General features: G+C 40.2%; 1 protein-coding gene across 2 annotated transcripts in view; it reads right to left on the bottom strand.

Annotated features, from left to right (window-relative positions):
- The window catches only part of LOC147732847 (indolethylamine N-methyltransferase-like), a 65,385-nt gene extending 41,438 nt beyond the window's left edge, over window positions 1-23,947 (bottom strand). For both annotated transcript variants that reach the window (XR_015308494.1, XM_086957392.1), the window contains exon 1: window positions 23,709-23,947. Coding sequence is in view for 1 of the 2 variants with exons in the window: in XM_086957392.1 (XP_086813518.1) it covers window positions 23,709-23,862 (154 nt within the window). In the remaining variant the exon portion in view is untranslated. The remainder of the gene's footprint in view (window positions 1-23,708) is intronic.
- Between the last annotated feature and the right edge of the window lie 4,001 nt (window positions 23,948-27,948).

The following is a 27,948-nucleotide window of genomic DNA, read 5'->3' as shown; positions in this document are numbered from 1 at the left end:
AGTCAAAACTCAAAGTAGAGGTAGATCAAGGTAATGCAGCCAATAATCTAAGAAGATCCATCATATACTTGACCAAGTTTCAAATTTTTCCACATTTCTCCTGTTTTTCATTCTAGTTCATTAACAGTACTGTAGAGGAAGGGAAATAAGAGAAATAAGATCCTCTTATTAGTTTTTACGAATGACCCAGATCTATTGCGAACATGATTTAAGAGTTTCAAAATACCTCTGTTTCATAACAACAGTCAAGAAATGTTCTCACATTCATTAAAACCTCTATTTACACTTCTTAAAATCCATCACATATAAGGAAATAAATAAGATAGTAAAAGCCCTCATGTGTATAGCATTACTGTTGGTTAATAACCATAAAATATTTATTATGGAAAACTAATACATGGGTCCTGATAATACTATTATTGAACCTGTTAAATGTTGTATATTTGATGTTTTTTTCATTCTAATGCAGACAAGTATAGAGGTCCTCTGTTACATTGAATCCATTGGGCTGTTTAGTATTGAGCTGTAAAATATATCTAGTCTCCAACTTTCTTAGATATGCCTCTCTGTCACCTCCTCTCCTGCTTGGCATAATCGAATCCACCACAAAATATTTTAGATCTTTGTTGTTACTATTGTGGTGGGACCTAAAGTGGTGCGCCACAGGATAAGTATTATCCTGTGACGTAATGGCCCTCAAGTGCTGTAGGATTCTCTTATGAACAGGGAGTTTTGTGCTGCCCACATGGTGCAGTGGGCAGGGACATTCCAAGATGTATATTGCAAATTCCGTTTTGCAGGTTAATGTCTTAGTAATTTTATGCTCCCTGTGACGACTGAACCCATCCTGATAACTCGTACGGCTCACCCCATGTGTACAAGCCTTACAAGACTTACACTTGTGGAAACCTCCTCTTGTATGGTACCATGATGTTTTTGTGAGTACCTCAGGTCCGGTTTCCACCAATCTGCTTCTCATACTGGGTGCCCTACTGTATGTTATGGAGGCTCGTTTAGGCAATTTATGCCCAATGATATTGTCCTTCAGAACTATAGGCCAATTCTTGTTGATAATATTTCTCACCTCTCGATGTTGAGAAGAGAAGACCGTAATAATTCTGAATGTTTCAGTCTTGGGGTTGCTTACAGGATCTATTGCTACAGCACTTGGTTCCATAATTGATGGAGAGTTATGTTTTGTCAACAAAAGTAGACAATCTAAGTTTTATAGTTTTATGGATAGCTTCATCAATGACTTTCTGCGAATAGCCCCTGTCTCGGAATCTAATGGAGCTGGCATACTGCGCTTCTGCTAAATCCATCTCTGTACTGCATAGTCTACGGAGTTGCAGCATTTCACCATATGGTATGCTCATGATGAGGTGGCGGGGGTTTGCACTGTCAGCATGGAGTGTTATGTTCCCAGCTGTTTTTTTACGATACAACTTGGTTTCAAGTTTGTTATTATGTACGTAAACTAAGGTATCCAAAAAGGGGACCTGTTGCTGACTAAGTTTCCCTGTAAATTGTATATTGAGAACATTATCGTTGAGACGATCTATAAATCCCAATATATAGATATATATATATATATATATATATTCACTGAAAAAACCATAGGTTTCAGGGGGTTATAGTTAGTTGGACAATTCACTCGTACAATACCATAGAAATTCCCCTGTTATAGTTAGTTCAGCTAACTATAACTCGCACGCCCGCAATGCACTGCTGATGACGTCACATATTACATCACTCATGACATGGTCAGTGACATCACTCATGACATCACTGATGACATCATCCAGTGAATGAGTGTTTTTGTGAAAATTAAATATATTTTTTATATATGTATATCTTAAGGTCGACGGAAGAATAAATGGGTATGTAAGTGTCTAAATGGATATTTTTTTTAATAAAATTGATTGTAGGAGAAGTGTGGCTCAGGGGTTAGAGGCGGCAGACCCGGAAGCTGAGATCGGTCCTGGACCAGGGTTCAATTCCCCGCCTCGGCGGGTCTTGGGCTCAAAATTCCACGGACTTGATAATTCTCGTTCCGGTGCCTACTCGACTCACGGGTTCACACTCTGCGACTCTGGGCAATAGCTTGCTTAATCTCCACTACGGCCCCTCGCGGCGGGATGCCTGGCTTTCACCTTGTGGATACCCTGCTGGGGTTATCTCACAGGGGAATACCAGGACGGGTTCCCAAGGCAAGCGCCTTGATGCCTTCGGGTGATACGTGCGCTATATAAATCGCAATACATTTACATTGTATAACTGACTGATTAAGTGTATCTTAGTTAATGCATGGGTTAGCGAGTAATGGTTAAATATGTAAATATCTGTATCAGTCTCTCACTTTGTGTATAAATGAATGCATGGGTCTGTGAGTAGTTACATGAGTGTCTATATGGGCTATTAGTAGTTTTTTTGAGTATCAGTATGAGTGTGTGAGTGTCTGTGTGGTTTGCTGAGGGGTATTACTTAGTGTATAGATGCATGAATGAATGAGTCACTATTTGTATGTGTTGAAGACAGTTTGTGTGCAGGACTGTATGGATGGATGAGTGTGTGTATGGGCGTGTTAGTGAGTGAATGACTGTCTCAATAGTGTCTTTATGAGTAACTACATATGTTTTAAACTAGTATATGTCAGTATTTTTGTATATAAGTGAGTATATGAGAGAGTGAGAGATTGGAAGAGTTCCTGGATAAATAAGTATATGTTTTTATAAGTGATTTCTATGGTTTTGTACGTGTGAAATGTCCAACTAACCACAACGCCCTGAAACCTATGTTTTTTTCTGTATATTTCTAAGGTTTTTTAAATACTAATTTCTAACTACATCGTGCCTGAAACCTATGGTTTTTTCAGTGAATTTTAAAGGTTTTTTAAATGCTAATTTCTAACTATAACACGACTAAAACCTATGTTTTTTCAGTGAATTTCAATGATTTTTTAAATGTTAATTTCGAACTATAACGTACCACAAACCTATGGTTTTTTAAGTTAATTTCTAAGTTTTTTAAGATGCTAGTTTCTAACTATGCCTACCGAGGAAGGACATGTGAAGAAAGAAGAAAAAACGCATAGAAAGAAGGAAAAGAGATGCAGAAAGAAGGAACAGTAGTCCACAACGACGATGAAAAGTGCAGGAAGAAGCCAGACATGCAGAAAGAACAAACAGAGTAGCAGAAAGAGGCCCTGTTGCAAAATCATCCTGTGCCCACAACTTTTTCAGAAGGGTACTGGTGGTAACTGACTCTGACTAATCAGGGCTAGAGCCAGTGCTATGCTAAAAGACACCTAGAATACAGTCAAACACCTAAATACACTAGGAAAACACAATGCGTTGAGGAACCCCTGTGAATAGCATGACCTCCTCTGTAAGGCCCTAGTACATAATAGGGCAGACGGATTAAAACTACCTCTTAAAATGCACCACTGGGTGCGTTTTCACAGTTGTGATGGGAAGGGGGGGCTGAGGTATCATGTGTGCAAACACGCCCTGTGGAGTGTTTTAAGTTGGGGAATTAATTCCCCTTCAATCCTGAGGGTCCCTGGGGTCCAACTAGCCCACCATGTACCTCCAGTAAGCACCACAGAGCTGCGTTGTAGAGACGTGTTCAGAGGCCACCCAGTGAATGTGTTTCTTTCTGAAAAATAAATATGTTTTATATATGTATATGTAAAGGTCGATGGAAGAATAAATGTTTAAATAAGTGTCTAAATGGATGTTTTTTTTAAAAAAAAAATTGATTGGTTAAGTGTATCTTAGTGAATAAATATATTAGCGAGTAATGTTTAAATATTTAAATATATGTATCAGTGTTTCACTTTGTGTATAAGTGGCTGCATGTGTTGGTGAGTAGATACATGTGTGTGTATATGGGTTATTAGATGTTTTTTTTAGTATCAGTATGAGTGTCTGTATGGTTTGGTGGGGGTATTACTTAGCACATAGATGGATCAATGACTGACTCACTGTTTGTATGTGTTTTGAAGACAGCATATGTGCAGTACTGTATGGGTGGATGAGTGTGTATATGTGTGTGTTAGTGAGTGAATGACTGTCTCACTAGTGTCTTTATCAGTAACTACATATGTTTTAATCTAGTATATGTGAGTATTGATGTATATAAGTGAGTATATGTGAGAGTGAGAGATTGTAAGAGTTCCTGTTTAAATAAGTATGTGTTTCTATAAGTGATTGTTTAAGAGAGTAACAGCCAGATTCATCAAAGACCCGTTTTGCGAGTCTGTAATAGCGATTCATAAGGAATCGCTATTACAGACTCGCAAAACGGGATTCATGTATGAATCGCAAAATAAGATGCGATTCCTACACATTCCTTATTTGCGATTAGCAAATTGCTAATCGCAAATAAGGAATAACTCCCCATTCATTCCTATGGGCCAAAAGGCCCATAGGAATGAATGGGGAGTATTCCTTATTTGCGATTAGCAATTTGCTAATCGCAAATATGATAGAGATTTGAAGGGTGCCAGGGGTGTCCAAAGGACGCCCTGTGGCACCCCTTAAATGCAAATTTAAACAGGTGTTGCGCACACACATGTCCAAAGGACATGTGTGTGTGTAACATGCAAAAGAAAAAAATGCACTAATGTGCTTTTTTCTCTTTTTTCGCAATTTACCACGAAGTCAGACTTTGAGGTAAATTGCGACCAAATATTGCGAATTCGCAATTTCAAATTGGTTGATGAATTGCATTTAAGGAATCTCTATTAGAGATTCCTTAAATCCAATTCCTCGCAAATATGCGATTTCGCTAATAGCAATTTTTGCATTTGGCTTGATGAATCCCAAATGCAAAAATTGCACTCGCAAAGGGCCAGATTCTCAGAATCTGGCCCTTTGCGATCGAAATTTCGCTTGATGAATCGGGCTGTTTGTATGTGTAAGTTTCCTTAGAAGTAAGGTGGTAGTGTGTGCGTAGTGTGTGTATAGCTGTATATGCAAATAAAGGGATGTTCAATAGTTTATTTGCATGTGTGAGTATGTGTGTGAGTAACTTTTGGATGACTGTCGGTGTGTAACAGGATGTATAGGTGTATCACTACATATGATGAGTGAGTATATGTATGAGTGACTATATAGAACTGTTGGTGAATGAGTGGATGTGTATATAGATGGTGGAATTACTGAATTGGTTGTTGTAACTGGTATGGGTATCTCCATTTTTTAGAAAATATTAGTTTCTATTTTTGAATATGTAATTCAAGGGTTACATTACACTGAAAGGAGGTCTGTCACTCTGTCACAAGGATGGTGTCATCAGTGATGTCATGAGTGATGTCACTGACCATGTCATGAGTGATGTAATATGTGACGTCATCAGCAGTGCATTGCAGGCGTGCAAGTTATAGTGAGTCCAACTAACTATAACGTGGGAATTTCAATGATTTTATGTCAGTAGAATTTCCAGCTAACTATAACTGGTGTCAAACCTATGTTTTTTTCAGTGAATTTAATAGGTTTTTTAAATGCTAATTCCTAACTATAACTGGTGTGAAACCTATGGTTTTTTTCTGTGAATTTCATAGGTTTTGTAAATGCTAATTCCTAACTATATATAGGGCCTCAAACCTATGTTTTTATCAGTGAATTTCAAAGGTTTTTTAATAGCAAATTTCTATTGCTATGAAATATAATATTTTTGATAATGAATCCTATATTGTATATTTATGTAATACTATTTTTTTTATGTATATTGTTCATGTTTATTTTTTTATTTTTATTTTTTTTGCCCTGGAGCGCTCCCGGTGCACGTACCGGTGAGCGCACCGGTAAGTGCTATTGCCGCGAACGAAAACATCATCGTGACGTATTGCGTAGCCACGTGATGCGTCTTATGACGCACGGCGTAAGCACACCCAGAAGCGCCCGAGCGCATACGATCGCGCTTACGCTACGCGCCCTGGTGCGCGCCCTGGGGCGCTTAGCGTAAGCGCGCCGGGTCATGTGACCTGAAAATAACACTGGTTCTGAACAGTTTTTTTTCCAAATGATGAAAGCCCCCACCTTTTTTCCTCATTCTCACTTTGTACTTCGACTGAGGAAGACCTGTTTGCAGATCTGTTTTCTGTTTTTTGTTAGTGAGAAATGGCTACAGTAGAAGTAGCAGCAGGAGCATCTCAACCTCCACCACCACAAGGACCACCACAACACCACAGGGGTGGTGAAGAAGAAGAGGAGGAGGAGGAGGAGGAGGAGGAGGAGGAGAGGCAGTTCCGGCCTGAAAATAATACCCGCTATAAACCGAAGGAGCACTTTGTGTGGGAGTTTTTTTAAATCCCAAGGGGACTAAAGAAAGTAAATGCTCCTAAAGTGACATGTCTGATCTGTGGCACTGTACTTTCCAGGGGGAACCCTGCAAAAAAGTATTCATTTGGGAACTATACAATGCTTCGCCATATGCAACGAAAGCACCCTAACAACTATAGTGCGGCAGAGGTCAGAGAACTGACCAGAAACCCTTCCCAATCTTCTCTAAGCACCTCCCAAAGAAAACAACCCACTCCATCTGGTCCAGAGACCAGGGAGATAGTCCCAAATATCCAATTTGCTATGGAGAGCAAAGTATTAAACTGATTAACCGTGCTGGAGACAACCACAACTGCAGAAATAAACCTTAATTTTTTCCTGATTTTTTTTGCTCCAGTTGAGCCGTTTACAATTCCCTGTTTTTTGTTTGTCCCCATAAAAATTACAAAAAAAATATAAAAAATATAAAATTGTTCATAAAAGCCAAAAAAAGTAAAAAATGTTCCAAAAAACAATAAAAAAACAGTTCTTTTTAGAACTACCTCCAATTTATAAAAAAATGCTGCATTTTTTAAAAACTCTTTCATTCTTTTTTCCCCATGGTACGCTCCCCGGTACGCTCCGCGGTGCGCATACTGGGCACTCCCCCCGCGCAAATCGGAAAAAAAATAAAAAATGTTTTTTCCCCGCGGGGCCCTTTTATGGCCCCCACATCAAACCTATGGGGTCAAGGGGGTCTACCCTGCCCCCTTTTGGTCATTTCCCCCTTTGTTTTTGCCACCTCTTGTGTCTCGATTCTACCGAAACACAAGATGGCGGCCGCTCCGGACTGTTTGGAATGTTGACAGACACCCGAGAGCCAATCAGCTTTCCGCTCGCGAACTCGCGTAGCGCGCTGGAGCGCGCCCTGGTGCGCGTACCGGGGCGCGCTTATAGATATATATATTTTTTTGAACGTAAATTACTCAAAATCCACTGGAGCACATATCTTGGGACATAGCAAAGGCACATCGGGCTACCAGTCCCTACAATTTTGCCAAGCTTGGTGGAAATCCATTCAGCCGTTCGGGCTAAAAGTGAGTCCTACCGCCCTATGGAAATTAACATGGAGAAAACACGTTTTGGGACCCCCCTTTTACCTCGGCCCCCACCTCACGAATCCCCCCCAAACTTTCAGGGAAGGAGCGGAGTGGAGCTGGCCATTTTCTTGGAGAAATTCAGCCAATTCCTTCCATCAACGCCAAAGTTATTCCCAATAGAATGTTGCGGATTTCCTATGGAAAACGATCCTAACTATAACTACCTACTGGCGACCGCCAGTAGGTAATAGTTATAGTTAGGACCTATTATGCCTAGGAAATCCCCAACATTCTATTGCCAATAACTTTGGGGTTGATTGATTAATCTTCTTGAAATTTCCCAAACTTTTGGCTAGCCCAATTCCTCTGCTTCCCTGAAAGTTTGGGGGTGATTGGTCAAGCGGGGGCTGAGAAAAGGGGGGTCCCAAAACGTGTTTTCCCCATGCAATTTCCCATAGGACCTTTAGCCACGGCTATAGCCCGAACGGCTGTACGGAATTACACGAAATTTGGAAAGGAGGTAGTCTTCTGGTCAGACTTGTGCCTTTTGCTTAAATGGTGTTAATCTGTTCAATAGTTCCTGAGAAAATTACGGTTAAAGTCATTTATATATCTATGGGCGCGGTTGATCCGCGGATTGTGCGAGGATTGTCATCGTACCATAAGCGCATCGTCCCGATCACGTGCTCAATGATAATTGGCTGTCAATCGGTTGTAAACGTTCGAAACCAGGAACTGTTGTCAGCCATTCTGTGCAACGGTAGAAGCGAGGTTGAGGAAGTCAGTGGAATATGTCTGCAAAACGTAGAAAGGGGGCAGGGTAGAAATAATTTTACCCTGTAGACTTGCTTAGGGGGTCCCAGTAGGACCCACAGGGCCCACATTTTTTTTTTAAACCAGCAGATGCGTGTAGGGTGCGCAGACTGTGCAGTAAAAATAATAGAATAAAGGTGAGCTTTTTTTATAATTTGCTCCTGGGGGGGTAAATACTCGGGGCAAAATTATTATATTTTATGGGAGGCCCTTATAATTAGACCTCAGGGAGGCTAAATATCGGGAGCAAAATTATACAATTTTATGGGGGCCTAGAGGTGCCCCCCAGCCCTGGGGATCGTCACCCCCTGGGGCTAAAAAAAAAAATATGGTGGGGGGGGGGATGATACTATACATTCTGAGGCCCATAATCCTGCTCATTGCTCTATAGTACAGTTCCCTGAGTTGGATGAGCTGAGCCTAGAGCAGCTAATGGGGAAAACTAAATCTGGTTCCCCAGCGGACCCATGTCCCCCGAGTATCTTCCGTGTGGATCATCTCTCTCCTCAATAGGTCCCTAGAAACAGGGTATTTACCTGGTGACCTCAAGGAGGCGGGAGTTAGACCTTTGCTGAAGAAGCCAGGCGCAGATCCCGCTGTCCTGAAGAACTATAGGCCGATCTCCCAGCTGCCTTTCCTTGCAAAGGTCCTAGAGCAACACGTGCTAAAGTCCCTGTCACTGTACCTCGAATCCCATGGCTTACTGCATGAGCGACAGGCAGGGTTTCGAGCGCACCATAGCACCGAGCTAGTAATGCTCTCGGTGTTAGACGAACTGAGAGGCATGGCTGACGGCAAAAAACCGAGCGCCCTGATTTTATTAGACCTGTCAGCGGCGTTCGATACCGTCAGCCATGACCTGCTCCTGGGAAGACTGGAGGCCTTTGGGATCAAAGGCTTGGCCCTCAAGTGGCTGCAATCCTTCCTTTTAGGAAGGACTCAGAGGATACAACTAGGGGAGTCAATATCTGAAGTGGGCCACTTAGAGTGCGGAGTTCCACAGGGCTCCGCACTGTCCCCACTTCTGTTCAATCTTTACCTGCAGCCTTTGATTGCATCCCTGGCCGAGTTGGGCTGCAGAGTCTACAACTATGCTGACGATACTCAGCTAGTGCTGAGTATCGATAACACAGGGACAGCACAAACCCAAGCTCAAAATATCCTGAGGTACACCGTAGGGTGGATGACGAAAAACCTACTAAAGATCAACCCGGATAAGACCGAGGTATTGGTAATTCCATCTACCACCTCACCGTGGAGTGATCTGTATTGGCCTGCAGAGCTTGGATCAGCCCCAAAACCTAGTGCCAACGTAAAGAGTCTGGGGATTAAATTAGATTGTGACCTGTCAATGTGCAGTCAAATCTCCGCTGTTGTTGGAACCTGCACGAACATCATCAGACAATTGAGAAAGCGAGCTCCCTTCCTCTCTCATTCTATGATGCGCTCAATTGTAGCAGCAACTGTCATTTCACGGATCGATTATGGGAATGCCCTGTATCTTGGCCTCCCAAAAACATTGACAAACAGACTCCAGGTCGTAATGAATGACGCCACACGGCTAATCTTCGGATTGCCCAGACAAACAAAGGCCTCCCCTCTCCTCCAAAACCTTCATTGGCTCCCTGTTAAGGAGCAGGTTGAGTTTAAGAGCCTCTGTATAGCGCACAAGGCGATCTACGGCCATGCGCCGGCCTACATCAAAGCTCACCTGGAAGCATACAACCCGAAGAGAACACTCAGATCATCGGACTCTCAGCTATTGGTCTGCCCCCGCTATAAATTAGTGACTAAGGGAGGGAGAGCCTTCTCTGTTCTGGCCCCCCAATTATGGAACAAGCTGCCTGAGGGGCTACGCAGGGAGATGAATCTCCTACGGTTCAGGAAATCACTGAAAACCCTGCTGTTTGGAAGAGCCTTGATCGCAATGTAGTCCTGTAGCTGCGTCTCTCTCAGGAGTGAGCCAAGTTATTGTAATGACATCGATTTCCAAGCGCTTAGAGACCTGCAGGTGATTGGGCGCGCTATAAATCTAAACTAACAATAACAACAATAACAACAAGGTCCCCAAAGCCATGGGGACCACCACTTCCCGGGGCATTATGTATTGTGGGAGGGCCGGCTCCTGCAGAGATTGATTTTCTACATGGGGAGCTGTATGTTAGTAGCTTACGATGTGGAAAAACAATGCTGGTTCCCAAACGCGTAGAAGTTGTGAAGCAAAGGCGCTGGATTTGTGCACCCTACAGATTATGAGTCGTGCATGCAGCGTGAGCACACCAGGGGGCCGCACTGACGGGGCTACAAAAAAGAAATGGTTGGGGGGCTGCTAGGTCTCCAAAGCCCCAGGAACCACCCCTCCCCGGGGCTTTATGTATTGTGGGAGGGCCGGTTCCTGCAGTGTCCCGGGGTGTCCATTCCACCCTCCCATAGCAAGGAAATCTGTGTCTCTTTCAAAATATAAATGAGATTGATTTTCTACATGGGGAGCTGCATGTTAGTAGCTTTCCATGTGGAAAAGCAATGCTGGCTCCCAAACACGTAGAAGTTATGCACCAAAGATGCTGGATTTGTGTACCCTACAGATTATGAGTCGTTTTAGCAGCGTGTGCACACCAGGGGTCCACACTGAGCAATGGCGGCTCCCAAACATGTAGAAGTTGTGCACCAAAGGCGCTAAATTCGTGCAACCCACAGATTATGAGTCGTGCATGCAGCGAGTGCACTCCAGGGGGCCACACTGAGCACTGCGCTGGGTGCGCAACTTTTAATTTTACCATAGAAAAATAGTCCCTATCAGTAATTTCTAATATTCCCAATGACCCCATCCCCCGGGGCTTATAAAAAAAAATTGGGGACCTTGGGGGGGAGCCACAATGCTCCCACAGTCCCATCGGCTCTATGCGTCCTTCGGGAGCTGGCATTGCTTTTCTACATGGGGAGATGCTAAGTTGTATATGGAAAAGCAATCTGGTTTGCATTTTGAAAGTGAGAATGGATTTCACTGCTCTGTCTTTTAAAATCCAAACTAAGTTTGCTATGGAAGGGCGGAAGGCGCAAGACTCACGCCCTCTCATAACAAACAGCAGTGTCCCGGGGAGTCTGGCAGTGAAGTGCATACCTATCCTGGAAGAAGCCTTTCGGGGTCTTGCGAAAGCAAGTCATCTTTAATCATTGCCTCTTGCTGTGCGTATTTGCAAGGTCATCTAATTTGCTCGTATGTTAAAAACAGAAACTTTCTACACCTCTTTTTCATTGGTTGTGAAGCATTGTAAGAAGAAGTATTACCGACCAATCCCTTTCCTTGTGCCGATTTTGAAAAACATTTCACTGGCTGTTGTGTGGTTAACTGTACCTTCCTGATCCTAATGTTGATTGGCTTGTTTTTTCTATGTGAGGTTACAAGACCTTCACCATGTGCATAGCCCATTTTGTGACACACTTTATTTTACAATGCATTTCAAGAACTAGTTGTAGTAGGGTGTTTTTAACTTAAACTGTGTACTCTGCTTTTTAGTTTGTTGACTGTAACGGTATTTAAAAATATTATTCTACTTTTTATTCTATCATAATTGTGCTGACTTTTCTCCTTTAGCGTGGAGTACTCTTTGTCCTTTCATTAAATGTATAATTCTTCAAACCATCCTTAAAAGAAAAATGTAAAATTTTTCAAAATATTTTTATTGAATCCTTAATATTCATCACACGGTTAAAATGCAAAATCTTTTTTTCATTCATTGGTATCACGCATTGCACCACATTTTTTTTATTTTATCATAAGCACTTATGCCTTATGAAGTGCTACGACAAACACTCCCTCACTACTTCATCTTCCTTTTTTTATGTACAGTTCATGTCATTATTACGATTAACAATCATTTTTAAAAATGGAAAGAATTATTACCATTTGAAGACACAATTATATTATTTTTTTTTTAAAAAGTGCTTACGACGATAATCCTCCTGTTCTTCAAGAGTGAAAATTGGGAAGAGCACTACTCAAGATAAATACTTTTAGTCCATTTTCACTCTAGAAGATATAGATTATTTTCCTTTATTTCAAAGTATTTCGTTGATAGTTTATTTATAGTACATTTTTCAATCATTATGAAATACTAGCATACTAAAAAAAAATTATTCAATAATGTATGAGATTCTCGGTTGAAAGTCATCCAACTCCAGTTGAAGGATCATAAAGTTATATATAAATTAAATTATACAATAACAATATGATCCCTCTCTGGAAATTAAAGATACATTGAAGTTAATGGCATCACTGCTAATCTTTACTTTGCACGTAGTAATTCCTTAATTAACCTATATTTCTTGTAATTATATTCAATTTAAACTTAATCATACCACATTCTATAATCATTTAAATATTTTTGCTTTGTTTTTTAAAAATATCAAACATATACCCATTCAGATAATTTGCCTCTCTTCGATATTCTTTCTTCTTTCGTCGAAATTCATCCAACTCCTATAGAAGGAAGAGGTGTTCTCATTTCCACTGTTTTAGTGTGTCACGTGTTTATGTAAAGGTGCCTCTTTCCATAATTTTTAACTGTCGTAGAATTTCTAAAATGCTTCATTTAAACTCGTTTTTCTTATTAAAGTATTTTTATAGGTTACTTTTTTTTAATACGAGTATTAACATTCATTCCCCTTTTGTTTCCGACATGTGATTCTAGTAACTTCCCTTTTTTTGTAAAACTATTTTTAATATTCTTCATTACTGTAAACCCCTATTTTACTCTCTATTAAACTTTATATGTGAGTATTAATTTATTTAATTCTATTACTCCGAGTTTTAATACATTTATTTAGCTAATATTTTTATCGTTCTTGATACACTGCAAGGGATACTGTTATTTGTGTAGAATAGCACTATGAATTAGTGTCAGTTTGGCAAAATTGAGAGATTGATTTGGTTGGTTGATGTGTTTCCAGTTACATAAGTACATACACTCTCGCAGTAAGCCAGGCTTTAGGGTATGTAGTGTTTCAAAGTCCTATGCATTATGCAAGTAGTGGTGTAACCACCTTCACATTTGTGGTTCAGGCCTGCAATTCCCCAGTCAGTATCTATATACTCCATCAAACACAGTGTGAGTGCTGTTGCAATTTCAAAATGACTCTTTTGGTACCATGTAGTAATTCATTTCAGTAAAGTAAAAGTGAACCAATTAAGAATTCACCCAGTGTCTTTACTTATATTAATATAATCATTCAGTCAGTAAGCATGTACTCATGCAGTGAGGCAGGCTTTAGGGAATGGAGTGATTCAAAGTGCCATGTATTATGCATATAGTGGTGTAATAAGCTTCACATTTATGCTTGAGGACTACAATTCCCCACTCACTATTTATACCAGGGGTCTCCAACTAGTAGCTTGGGAGCTACTGGAAGCTCCTCAGCACCCTGAAAGTAGCTCTTAGAGGTGAAGCCAAACCAAACCAATCTCAGAGATCCTGTGTATATTAAAGAAGGTAGCACTGCTCATTTCACTACCCTTAAGAGTGACAGACAGCTAAAGCAATGGCAGGGCCTGTTCATAACACTCAAACACAAACTGTGGTGGCGTATTAATTAATCAATTAGGGATGTATAGAGCTCACTACTCACCTGGAGGGTTTCCAGGTGCTGGGGGAGTATGTGGAGGGGATTTGTGCAGGTTTGGCCATTTGAAAAGGCAGGTGTTATGGTCTGCCTGAATCCTTTCAGTGTGGGGGTTTATCTGATGCTGAGGGGGAGTTCATTTCAGGTCTTGGCCATGATGTACGAAAAGGGTGTGCCTCCTGTCCGGTTATGTGAATACAGAGGATTTCGGACAATGCCTGGTCAGCGGAGTGGAGGTTTCTTTTGTGGGTACAGAAGGAGATTGAGGTATTGGAGTCCAGTGTTGTGGAGGGCTTTATAGGTGTGAGTGAGCAGCTTGAAGGTCACTGTTTTTTCTTCGGGGAGCAAGTGGAGTGCTTGTTTATGCTGGGTAATGTGGTCTTGTGGTAGATGCTGAGGATGAGTCTTGCTGCGGTGTTCTGAACAGTCTGAAGTTTGTGGAGTAGAGATTTGTTGATTCTGGCATACAGGGCGTTCCCGTAGTCCAGCCTGCTGGTGAAGAGTGCTTGGGTGATGGTCTTCCTTAATTCGTGGGGTGGTCCATTTGAAGGTCTTGCTGATATGTGGAGGGTGTTGAAGCATGTGGAAGCTGCAGCGTTGGCCTATGGGTCTGTCAAATGAAATATGTTTATGCATTTTAAATCTAATTTGGGAAGACTTACTGTTGTAGTAATACCATTTGTGGCACACTGCATGTGATGATTTCACTTTTACTTGATTAGAAGCATTTAATATTAATAAAGTTTTCCTAGAATTCTGCTGATAACTTCATTTGGAGTTTTTGGGAGGTTACTACTGACAATTGTGCTTAGGGTGGTTGTGTAATGTTAATACATACCCCCAGCACAACCCCTACACTTCACAAACACCACTACACTACCGTAAACCCTAAACACTATCCCCAGCATGAACCTCTACAGTACATAAACACCACTGTACTACTCTAAACCCTAAAACACTATCCCCTACAGTAGAAGGACACTACTGGACTATCCTAAACGCTAAAACACTACCTTCAGCATTACCCCCTACACTACAGAAACACCAGTGTACTACCCTAAACACTAAATGTACCATCAACACGACTCTAGACAAAGACCTATGCACTACCTTAAACCCTAAATCTATCCCCAGCACAACCCGTTCATTACACAAACACCACTACACTACCCTAAACCCTAAAACACTGCCCCTAACACTTGTACAAACAGCACTTCATGTATTTATATAGATAGTAACTCATAGTTAGTATTATAAAATCACTAATACAAGTATACAGTTATCTGTACAGTTACTGATGCAATCGCTAAGTCATATGTATACTTCGTTATATACAAGAAATGTCACATTTGTAGCCTTTTATTTTTGTACTTTATTGCACATGTACTACTGAGAGATATATTTGCTCATCACCACACCCATAAAGATGTTAACTCACCCAAACAATTGTTATAACATGTAGTCTTAACGTCATGTACCTACTGAATCAACTATTCACACATCTTTGGGCAGCCACACATCCCCCACCGAACCACACATACATTCATTCTCCCATACATATACTTAGTTAGGTAATCAATAAGTAATATAGACTTTCACGTAGCTAGTAACCAACTGGTTCAGCAGTTTACAGAACAAGTGACAAATTAATAGAAATATTCACACAGTTTAGTCACTAATAAATATATTTAATGAGACAGCATAAATTAGTAAACAATCAATACACTGCTACTAAACCCTTCATCCATATGTTATTATATCAACACATTCTTTAATGCAGATTGTTCTATATATAATACATATTTAAATAAACTAAACCACATTCACTGGATGTTGTCATCAGTGATGTCATAAGTGATATCATATGAGATGTCATCAGTGATGTGATCAGTGATGTCACTAACCATGTTATGAATGATGTAATATATAAAGAGCGTAAAGAGCTGCGTTTGAAGGGACTGTATTTAGAAGAAAAAGAAAAGTCACGCAGGGTAACTTTTTTTCTCCTTGTAAATATGGAGGAGCCACCTACGCAACCGGCACGTCACAAAAAGTGATGTACTGGTGGCGCAGAGAGCGTGTTAATCTGCCGCAGAATTGTTTTCATTTCTCCTCATTTTTTTCATTCAAATATACACTACAATGTGCAGCATACATTGTAGAAGACAAACGCCTTTATTGATTGTTTTTGTGCAGGAAGGTGTGTATTCCTGCACAAAAAGAAACTCCACACGAGACAGATATTCTTGCATCATGTTGCAAGGGTGCGTGTATCACCCACCACATGTGTGCAGTTTAAGCAGCAGTGGAGAGGGAAGGACAGACTTCCAACATATTTATGTACATATGTTGCATCTGTGTCCTTCGGAAGTAGCTGAGCCCGATTTAGCTAAAGAGCTTACAGTGTCATGGTACAACACTTCCTTATAGTTCTGCAGTTATACATTCATCATATATGACAAATGCATTCTTTAGTCAATTATGTAGTACGTGTACATTTATGAAAACTTTCACACACTAGCATATACATTTAGCTCTTTCTTTAAGCAGAGTAGTTAGTTCTGAAAATAAATTTTTTTTTGTTTTTTGTACTTTTATATTTTTTTGTTGATTTTTAGAACTTTTTTTGTAAAAAGAAAAAAAAGTGAACAGGACGAACAAAACCATGAACTTTGAGGGAATTAAAAAATAACTAGCATCGATGGTTATCAATTGCTCGGCAAACTAGGTCAACTGATTGCTCCCCATAACAAATTAAACTAAAGCACTTCATGCAGTGCATTCTAACTTTCACAAATTGGGGAAGCATGTCTGGTGGCGATGTTGAAGGTGATGCCACAGAGGTACTTGGTATTGCCGGTGGTGGAGGTGCATTTTGGCGCAGTCTTCTATATTCTTCGTGAGCATAGTTCACAGGATGCTGGGATTGGAAGTGCTTAAGCTTACTAGCAGTGCCACAGGAGTATTTTTCATTAGGATCTCCTCTGGACAGCACTGCCTGGCAAATCTTGCATGTTACTTTGGTGGCATTACATTTCTTTTGTCCCTCCGGAAAAGTAAAACATTTCCATACGATGGATGTGTATCTTTTGGGAGGGGGAGGTTCTGGTAGAAATTGTTCATTAACAAAATAATCAGAATCAGATGATTCTTGCAGTGGTGTAGCCATTTTGTAATCCAAAAAAGAAGTTCAGGTTTCCAATGACGAAAAAGTGAGGTTTTTCTCCGAACAGGTCTTCTCTTAAGGAAGGTCTAAGAAGAGTGATTATAATGGGTGGGGTTCTTCAATAGTTAGAACAGTAAGTGTTATAAACCAATGAAATCTCTTTTTTTTGGTCACATGGGATGCGCATTGGGTGCGTACATGCAGCACGCATCTAGCACGACTTCTCTAAATTGCATTTAAAAGTAATATAAGTTTATTAGAACTAAAAGAATATTACTTTTTTTCCTTAATATTTATATTAAATACATATATATATATATATATATATATATATATTTTGTACCGAATAATTTAGCGGGAAGTTGTGTGCCCACCGCGTTTAACACGTACATGACGTCATGCGGAATCGCACGTGTGCGGTGTGGCGAGACACGTATATGTTGCGTATGCACGTGAAGTCACGTACGGGTCGCATAGCAATCACGCATGAAAATACGCACATATTGCATACCCTACTCACATCCTACAGAACAATTGTAAAATGGTGGCTACGTTCTGCGCAGCAGTCGAGAATGGTGCGCTATGTGTGTGCGGGACAAAAGGGGGTTGTGATGTGTGCGGGACTGCTCAAAAAATGGTAAACAAAAAAATATATATACAAAAACATTTTAATAAACAAAATATATATTTCATTTAAAATATATATATATATATTAAAAATGTGTAATGTAATAAAAAAAGATATCTAAAAATAAATATATTTGAAAAAAATTGTAAATCAGTATCAAATAAATAAATATAACAATTAATAGATTTAAAAATTGTTATTGAATAAATCTTTCAAAATAACTGAAAAAAACCTTGGGCCCGATTCACAGAACTAACTTAAGACAAAATCCTAAACTTACTACTTTTGGTATTTACAGAAGTTAGGATTTTGTCTTAAGTTTGTCTTAAGACAGACTTTAGACAGACTTAAGACAGACTTAAGTTAGTATTCTGTCTTAAGTCTGTCTTAAGTCTGTCTTAAGACAAACTTAAGACAAAATCCTAACTTCTGTGAATACCAAAAGTAGTAAGTTTAGGATTTTGTCTTAAGTTAGTTCTGTGAATCGGGCCCCTTGAGTTTCAGGCAGGTTATGCTTTGGAATTATCATTTAAAAAACCCTTGGAATTCACTTTAAAAAAACATAGGTTTCAAGCAGGTTATAGTTAGGAATTAGCATTTAAAAAACCTTTGAAATTCACTAAAAAAATAGATTTCAAGCAGGTTATAGTTAGGAATTATCATTTAAAAAACCTTAGAAATTCACTGAAAAAAATCATAGGTTTCATGGGTGTTATAGTTAGCTGCACATTTCACTTGTACAAAACCATTGGAATTCCTCCATTATAGTCAGTTGCACTCTCGCGCCCGCAATCCACTGGTGATGATGTCACATATTACATCATTTTTTTGGAAGGTAGAGTATGTTTTCCAGATTTTTGTGCATACTATTTTTAGGTTAAATCCTGGTTTTAACTTCTTCAGACCTACAAGCGAAAAAGTCAGTTGGTGAGGATGGTTCTTTAAGAAGTGATCAACCAATGGTTGTCGTGTGTCTGTTTTGTGAATGTTGCGATACTGTTCTCGAATACGAATTTTCAAAGGTCTGATTGAACTCCCTATATAGTTGTATCCACACGGGCAAGTTATCAAGTATACCACGTTGGTACTTTCACAGTTGATGAAGTCTTCAATTTTGTATTTCTGATCATTAATCAGGACTTCTTTTGTCCAAGATTTCCCAAATTTGCAAATTGAGCAGTTTGTACAGGTAAAAAAAAACCTTAGGTTGTTGTAGGAAGGGTTTAGGTCTTTGCTTGATGTCCAGGAAAGATGGACACAGAATGTCTCTCAAGTTTCTACTCCTCAAAAAACCTAGTTGTGGTTTCTCACAGATTGCAGAGGTTATCGTCGGATTGTCCTTCAAGAGGTGCCAATGTTTATTTAATGTTTTGCGGATATAGTGCTGACCATTGTTATATTGAGTGTTGAACTGAATGACCTGTTTGTGTTCTTTAGTTTGATTGTTATGTAGCAGTGATGATCTTTCAGTATCCAGGAATTTTGTTTGAACTTTGATTAAAGTCTGTTCCTTGTAGCCCCTTTGTCTGAGGCGTTGTGATACATTTTCAGAGTGAGTTTTATATTCCTCATTTGAACTGCAATTCATTCGTGCACGTCTGAATTCTCCTCCTGGAATATTTCTGATTGTATGTGCAGGGTGGCTGCTTGAGGCATGAAGAATGGAGTTGGATGACGTTGGTTTTCTATGGATTTTAGTGTGCAGTTTCATGTCTTTGATATAGATGGATAGGTCCAGGTATTCTATTTCTGTTCTTGAGATATTGTATGTAATGTCAATACCCCACTTTTTGCTAGGTGTCAAGGATTTAATGAAAGTTCTGAGCTTGTTTTCCGTTCATCTAAAACACATTACTTCTTATTTTTCACAGCCTTGAGAAAGCCCTGGCGCAATTCGCCAAAGAGGGCGAAACACTTGTCGGCTGTTTTCGTTCAATTTTGCACCAATAAAATGTTATACTCTTTCTAAACCTTGGATCAACCTCATTTGTTGAATGAAAATTTGAATCAACGATCACAGGATTTAACCTAAAAAATAGTATGCACAAAAATCTGGAAAACATACTCTACCTTCCAAAAAACTGTTCTTTTCTAAAACTCTAAAAGGTCCAGAGTTTTTGAGTATGTTTTCTCCACAAAAATCTCTGTGAAAACAGATATAGTCCTGGAATCCTTGGACCTTCAATGCTCAGTCGTTTTTGAACATATTACATCATTCATGACACGGTCATTGACATCACTAATGACATCATTGATGACATCTCAAATGACATCACTGATGACATCACTGTTGACATCATCCATGTGACAATTAGATACAAAGCATCATACACTAGTATAATATTTCATCACTCAATGTAAAATAAAGAGTACCATATTTGAATCCATTGACACACCAATACCAGTATCTAAAAACGCACTCAGTAATTCCTAGATCTACATACACATCTAATCACTTACCTATAGATTCCCTCATACATGCTGTCAATGATCAATAGAAAACAATCAAATATACTTATACTCCTATATCGACATTACACACCAGCAAACATCCTATTTACTTATACAGTCATCCTACTCACTTATGCGAAAAATGAATCATACTTACATTTACTTAGCTATACACTTATATCAACACCACTTTATTTATTCATATAGATAGTAACTTAGTGTGTTAAAAAAGCACTATTACAAGTATACAGTTATCTATACAGTCACTCATGCAATTATTGAGTCTTATGTATACCTATTTATATACAAGAAATGTCACATACACTGCCTTTTATAATTCTAGTTTGTTGGACATGACACATCTTTGGGCAGTCACACACCTCCCACTGAACCACACACACATTCACTCTCCCATACAAATAATCAGTTAACTAATACAGACTTTTACGTAGCTAGTAACCAAATGGTGCAGCAGTTTACACAACTACTGAGAAAGTAATACAGATGCTCACACAGTTTAGTCACTATCCACTATATTTATTGAGACACTATAAATTAGTCAAGTAAGCATTCAATCACACTGCTACCAACTGGTACTAAATCCTCCATCCAGACACTTATACATCCACTCATTCTTCAATGCTGAATGCTATATATATATAATACATATTTAAATATGGAACCAAACCAGATTCACTGGATGATGTCATCAGTGATGTCATTTGAGATGTCATAAGTGATGTCATTAGTGATGTCACTGACCATGTCATGAATGATGTAATATGTGACATCATCACCAGTGGATTGCGGGCACGAGAGTTACAGTTAGTACAACTAACTATAACGGAGGAATTTCAATGGCTTTGTATAAGTGAAATGTCCGGCTAACTAAAACACCCCTGAAATCAATTTTTTTTTCAGGGAATTTCTAAGGTTTTTTAAATGATAATTCCTAACTATAACCTGCTTGAAACCTGTTTTTTACTGAAAATATATATATATATATATATATATATATATATATATATATATATATATATATATATATATATATATATATATATATATATATATATATATATATATATATATATACATATAGCAGTATAGCCCCTCCACAGTTCACAGAATAGGGTGGGTAGAAATCGAAAAAGCTACATCTTAACCTCCCCCTGACTGGCAGACAGGTGTACCTGCAATAGAAAGGGTCACCCCTACTGTCCACCACATAGTTCTGCTGGCTGCACACCTAGAGCGGCCTCTACTAATACAGGTCATAGGTCCTCACCACTCACCCCAAAAGTCTGATGTGGAGTTACTATCATTGACACCCCAACAAGTCCAATTCTGCAGAGCAAAAATTAAATATCACTGGCAAATAATTCTTCTCCCTATTCCAGTGAAATTTTTTGCCTTTTCCTCCATCGGCCGCCATGCTATTCATAACAGTCCTGGACTAAAAAATCAATGATGGAAGCCTCAACTTAGCTACAGTAGGTACATGTCTCTTTCACACCGGTGGCCCTGTGTAAGGTGGGCCACCACAGTGCTTAATTTTTAAAAAGGTAATTTGATTGCATGCGTCTTTCTACCACCATCCTGACATCCTTTCTCTTTATTTCACTCTCGCAGGATCCTTTTAACAATGCTTTCCCTCTTTGTAACTGTTTTCCTATCTTTCTCCTCCTTTATTTTCAATCTCCATTTCTCTGTCTTGCCCTGCAACAAAGTCTGATATTGAAAATAAGATCCACAAATATAAGCAACCTACCAACTTCGCAACTTACACTGGGGCCACCAGCAGAGCAATTATTAGTTGCGAAACAGCAATTTCAGAATCACATCTGTATTTGACATCCACCAGCGCACTAGAGTGCGTGATCTAAATTACACTTCTGAATGTGTGTAAGGTTTGCAAAGTTTGCACTTTGCAACGCTGCAATGTTTATGAAATCTACACAACAACACATACTCGTCAATTTCCCCTAAAAAAGATGATGCCGGAGAATTTTACAGTAATTCATTTTTCGGGAGAATTCCCCCCTGCTAAACAAAGAATTTTGCTTGGGTTTTCTACTGCGTGACCAACTTGATTGGACTTTTAACCCACTTTTTTAAATCTTGCAACTTCACAAAGTTTGCAAAGTTTGAAAGCAAAAGTTAAAGAAATGTGTCAATACGAGGGTCTAAGCCACAAAACATGGGGTTTCAGAAGGACTTTAGTGGGTTGTGCCCTGACAGGTCTTAGACCGAACATATTAAAAAAATTGCCGTTGAAACGTTTCCCTGTAGAGTACTACTGCATGTCCTTACATTTATGTTCAAATTATTTTAAATTAATTTCCATAGAACATGGTACAAATTGACCATACATAACAGATTCAAATAGTAACGTGTTCACAGCATCCCTAATACATACAAATAAAGCCCTTACAATGGGGAACCATTTCCGATATAAGTTATCTTTGGGATTTGTTCAGAATTGTCATATCCTCAGCTCAACGTGAAGAATCATTGATAGATTTCTCAAATCCGACGGGAAAAAAACCCTTGAGGTTGTCTGTGTCAGCGATGTAACTCCTATTTACATGTCACATGTTTTACTTCATCTTCTAATCTGAAAGAGTATTTGATTTTTTCAAGATGTGTTTTGTAGTTTCTTTAATGAAACATTTAACTCTGGCATAGCATGTGCTTTGAACTGAGTCACGTCCAGGTGACTTAGTGTTATGGGTGAGTCTTTAGAGGGTGCATGTTTAAGAGCTCTGAAGTTGATGCATGTCAGTAGTAGTATCGCACATTGAATACCAGTGGGTCAAAAAGGTGTGCAGTAAACACGCCCATTCAGTCCTTGGCCTCGCTGAAAAGTGCAGCCAGTGATGCTTGCATACATTCCAAGTGTAATTGGGTGAAAGTGTGAGATATGCTGATGAGGGATTTCAGAAAGACTTGAGGTGAAAAATGTGGCTAACAGAGGGGCTGCAGAACAAAGTGGCATTAGAGAAGACTGGGAGTGTTCTGCAGCACGCAAAGGAAGAGGAAAATGCCATCAATGATTGTTTTAGCGCAGGAAGTTATCCACAATGCAGGAACTCTTTCAACATGACACAAGGGTGCCTGCTCCGGCACATGGCAGCCAATTGTGCAACAGCGCAGGGGAAAACAAACAGATGCTTCCTATGGCTGTTGACAAAAAGCATTCTTGTGATTTTTAACCCCAAATTCTGCCGCGGTGTGAGGGGGACGGGGCTGGTCGTGGCGCTCGCGTACTCGTGTCGGCTCCCAGCCATCATGAGTCACAGTGGGATTGTGCTCATGACAGTGGGAGCTGTCCGAACTCCACCCACTGACTAATTCTCCCGCACTGGCGGGTAATTAACCGCGCGTGGGCGGAGCGGCGACGTTCTGACGGCTCCCGGCCATCATGAGCACCCGTCTACTGTGACTCATGACGGCCGGGAGTCGTCCTAAGCATAGAAGGAGTTCAAATGAGGCAGCGCGCAGTAGCAAAATGGCTTGCGGCGCAGTGCCATTTTTTGTAAATGAGGCCCTCGATTTCAACCTTCTCTGGATTTTCTTAGCAGACAAAGCTGCACAAAAGGGACTATGGCCCAATGCCTCTGACAAACACCACACATATGTAACATCTCGAACACAAGCAGTACCTTCGCTGAAAGTCTCGTGGAGTTTCGGCAGTATAAAGGGTAGCCAGTGCCCGTCTCTAACAGATCCACATTCAGCCCCATAATACATTTTCAAATAGTCGCTTGAGTCAAAATCCGTCAGAAACCTCTGCTGCTCCACATTTTCGGACTCCATGGCAGTGTCAAGCTGTTGTCACTAAATCCAGTAGAAACTGGCGTCGGCAGTTATAGAACCTCGTGTGCAACGTGAATGTCCTTCCAAGAAGCAGTTGCTTATAATAAACTCGACTCTCTCGGATTAGTCTGTCAGAAGCGGCCTCGCCCATCCCCAAGTGAGGTAGAGCGGCTAAACGTGTTGCGATGAGAAACATGAGGTCTGGGGATGCAAAATGATGACAAATGTAAATTGAATATGTGAGCCGTATGATAGGTATGCTCTGCTCTCTGAACCGTTTAAAACTCCAACTGAAACAACAAATAGTAACATACAAACTCAAACGACTGGTACATTCTGTTACACATTTGGGAGGGACACCTAGTTGACTGACTCTTCGACTGCACCATGTCAGAACTGTTTGTGTACAGGTGACCAACTGACCGAGCTCTTTGACAGTGTAAGGTTTGCTTATAGACTCAAATTGTTCTTTTACGATTGTCAACCAATTTTCCAGTCCAGAAAAGCTGGTTTTACACTGGTCAAAACATTTAGATTTATGGATGTTCTTGTTTTTCTTTTCTATGCTGAAAAGAAATTGGGCTATTAGCTGTGCAGGCTGTGAGGCCTTTGTGGCAGTTGACTCTCTCAGGGTAAGAAACCAGAGCAGTGCAAGCTTACTCAATGGAGGGTGTGTGGACTTGTAATCGCCTTTTACTGGCATGTAATATGAGTATACAATACATTATTTTCCAGGATGGAATTTTTCTTTAGAAAAGGGAGTATATTGATTACACACTACTAAATATTACGCAGTAAATCAAAAATATATATAAGGCTAGTGGAAATACCTTGGATGGCATTACTTTTGACCCCTACTGAGTCAGGACACCCACACCATAGAGCACATTATCATATAGGAGTATGTCATTCTAAATAAAGCAGGCCTACAGGCTTTATCAAAGTAACCAAATTTAAAGACGAGAATCACATGTAGACTAAATCATCTTTCCTTCACTTACACCAATAAGCTATTTCATCCGCAATCATCACGATCAATAAAGCATTGCACTTTTATGATATTTTATTGGTAGCCAGGGCTTTAAGGCGGCTGAGACTCATACCCAGCAGTAATTGTAAACAGACACTGAAAGAGGTCCTTTTTGGGCCCTACAGTCATGTTCTTAATTTTACAGACAAAAGCACATCCATTTATCAAAAATAATGTAAAAAACCTGAAGGTAATTCATGTTGTTCGCATCTAGTTTTCACATGCTTTGTTTAGTTTTGCATCCCCTGTGAGTGTTAACTTTTTCTAGGATGTTGTCTTTCTGTATTTTTTTCATGCGATGTATTGCTTGTGTGTAGTGCATACTTTGAACTAAGTCACATCAAGGGGTTTAAAGGCAGTGTGATTCTATGAAAAAGTGTGGATAGGATGGCACTTTGTGTGGATTTTACTTTAAAGGACATGCCCTTTTATGGCCCCACCCCGCACTTTTTTATCTCACAACCTTGCTGTCAGCAATATATCTTTCAAATAAAACATCATTAAACAATTTTGCATGTGTCAGTATCTTTCTTTAATCCCTTTAAACCACAAAACATGTAGCCCTAGGACTGACCACTAGAGGTCACTGCACTCTCAGGCAGCAGAAAAAAATTCTCTTCGAAACCGATGGTGGTGCCCCTGCCATCCTTTAACCACCAAATGCAACAGAAATTGGAGCAAATTCCAGCTTGCAAAGCTTTATGAGGAGCTCTCTCCTGGGAAAATACATATTTTATTTGCAGCTCCAGCCATGGCCTTTCCTTTGGTTTGTTATGTTATGTTATGTTATGTTATGTTAAAATGGGACTTTTAAAGCGCAACGGCTACTCCAAAGGAGTGTCCCGGCGCTTTGTGCTCCAGACCAAAGAAAGAGCTGGAAAACATAACAGTAAAAGAACAGGGGCCTAAAAGCGGAGACGGACTATCCCGAGAACAGCCAAGTTGAAGACAAGCAGGTTCGCGGTATTCCGCAAGGACACCGGTAAGGAATTCCATAGCTGAGGAGCAAGGAATCTAAAGGACCGGCCGCCTAGCCGAGCCCTTTTGATACGTGGCACCCGAGCCAAAGCCAATGTTTCTGACCTGAGGGATCGTGTGGGTCGGTAGAAATCCAACCTCTTCTGAAGATATTTGGCACCATTGCCATGCAAGGCCTTATGGGCAAGGGTCATGGCCTTGAACAGTATCCTCTTCCGCACCGGAAGCCAGTGAAGGGATACGAGGAGGTTAGAGGCACTGGTGCGGCGGTGCAGGCCAAAAATTGCACGAGCAGCAGCATTCTGGGTAACCTGCAGACGCTGGAGGAGGTATTCAGGCAGACCCAGGTATAGGACATTTGCATAGTCCAATCTGGATCCTATGAGTGCCTGAACAGTGATCCTCCGATGTTCCTCCGAAAGAAGGGGAAAGAACTTGCGCAGCATTCTGAGGATCCCAAAGCATGTTCCCGTAAGAGTAGAAACCTGGGATTTGAGCGAAAGCTCGTTGTCAATTTTAACTCCCAGGTTCTTAGCCCACTTAGAGGACTGAGTGGGAGGGAACATGTCAGCAGGCCACCATCCATGCCAATCTGGTTCCGATGAGCATCCGAAGAATAGTATTTCGGATTTGTCCGAGTTGCACTTGAGGCTGTTGTGTTGAAACCAATTGAAGACAGACCCAAGGCACTCTCGGATCCTTTCTCCATCGAACTCTTCGCTCTTACAGCAGGTGAACAGAAGCTGGGTGTCGTCAGCATAAGAGACGATCCGGGCCCCATAGGACTCCGCCAGTGTCGCCAGAGGGGTCATAAGGATGTTAAATAGAGTGGGGCTCAGTACAGAGCCCTGAGGCACTCCGACTCCCAATGGCGGCATCTCCGCGGACCCGGGTTTCACAGTGCTCCTGATCCACGTCTTCTTTTATTTTTATGTGTTAGGTCTCGCCTAGGCAGCGCATGCACTGTATGCGCTGTCTCAAAGAGACATGCTGTATCTAGGGTATGGGCTTAAAAAAACACCCATATTTTTCATTGGTTTCTTGAACTGTCCTTTAGAAATGTTGGCTTTTTATTGGTGAGTACACTTAGTAGTTCCTCCTTTTGGAATGTTGCATCCTCCCATGTGGACTACCCCTGCTACATGTGATCTTACACTTCATGTTAGCTATACTTCGAGAACACTCTTTTATTGTTTGGTTGGCCTGCCTATACTCATTAAGTGTTCTGTTTACTTGTGCACTCCAGTCTGCTTGCCATCCCTTAATCTCGCTGTGCCCCCCCGTCACCCCCCAACATCACTTCCCCCAAGCCCCTTGCCGTCACTAACCGCTCCTATCTTAGGTACTTTGCCACATTCTACATTTTTGTCGTACCTTTCACCATTGTTTAATTTTCTTATATATATATATATACATATATATATATATATATATATATAAATTATTCACAGAAAAAAACATAGGTTAGCTGGACATTGCACTAGTACAAAACCATAGAAACTCCTCCGTCATAGTTAGTTCTGCTAACTATAACTTGCGCGCCCGCAATGCACTGCTGATGATGTTACATATTACATCATTCATGACATGGTCAGTGACATCACTGATGACATCACTGATGAAAATCCAGAATTCTTTAATGAAATAGAAGAGGATTTGAGAAGTCACTCAAAATGTGCCCTAATTTGTCTTTCTTCAGCACTAATCATAATTTTTATGGCAAAATGAAACCCTCATTTTGTTCCTTTGTAAATTAAATGTTTTAAGTGTTACCACTTTATTCCAATCAAGATGGCTTCAGGTGTGCCATACTATTGTCATAAGTAAGACTGTTAGCGCTCTAGTTGTTCTTTAGAACACTCTGAGACATTCTGTCATTGGGCTATTCTTGGGCTACATTTGGGTGATATTTGTGCTACCTTTGGGCTCTTTTGTCTCTAGTGACTACCTTGGGAGACTTATTTGTAATGAAGTTTCCTAATTTCCTCATTTACTACAGTCCTCTCAGTAGGAAATTCTTCCAGTTTTTTACTTTGGTTCCATCAAGAATGCATTCAGATGTTTCAAACATTTGCCAT

The sequence above is a fragment of the Lissotriton vulgaris genome, chromosome 2_1, assembly GCF_964263255.1.
Source record: "Lissotriton vulgaris chromosome 2_1, aLisVul1.2, whole genome shotgun sequence".
NCBI classification, from domain to species: domain Eukaryota; kingdom Metazoa; phylum Chordata; class Amphibia; order Caudata; family Salamandridae; genus Lissotriton; species Lissotriton vulgaris.
The sequence above is the reverse complement of the archived record's forward strand: the minus strand, read 5'-3'. Positions and strand labels throughout refer to the sequence as shown.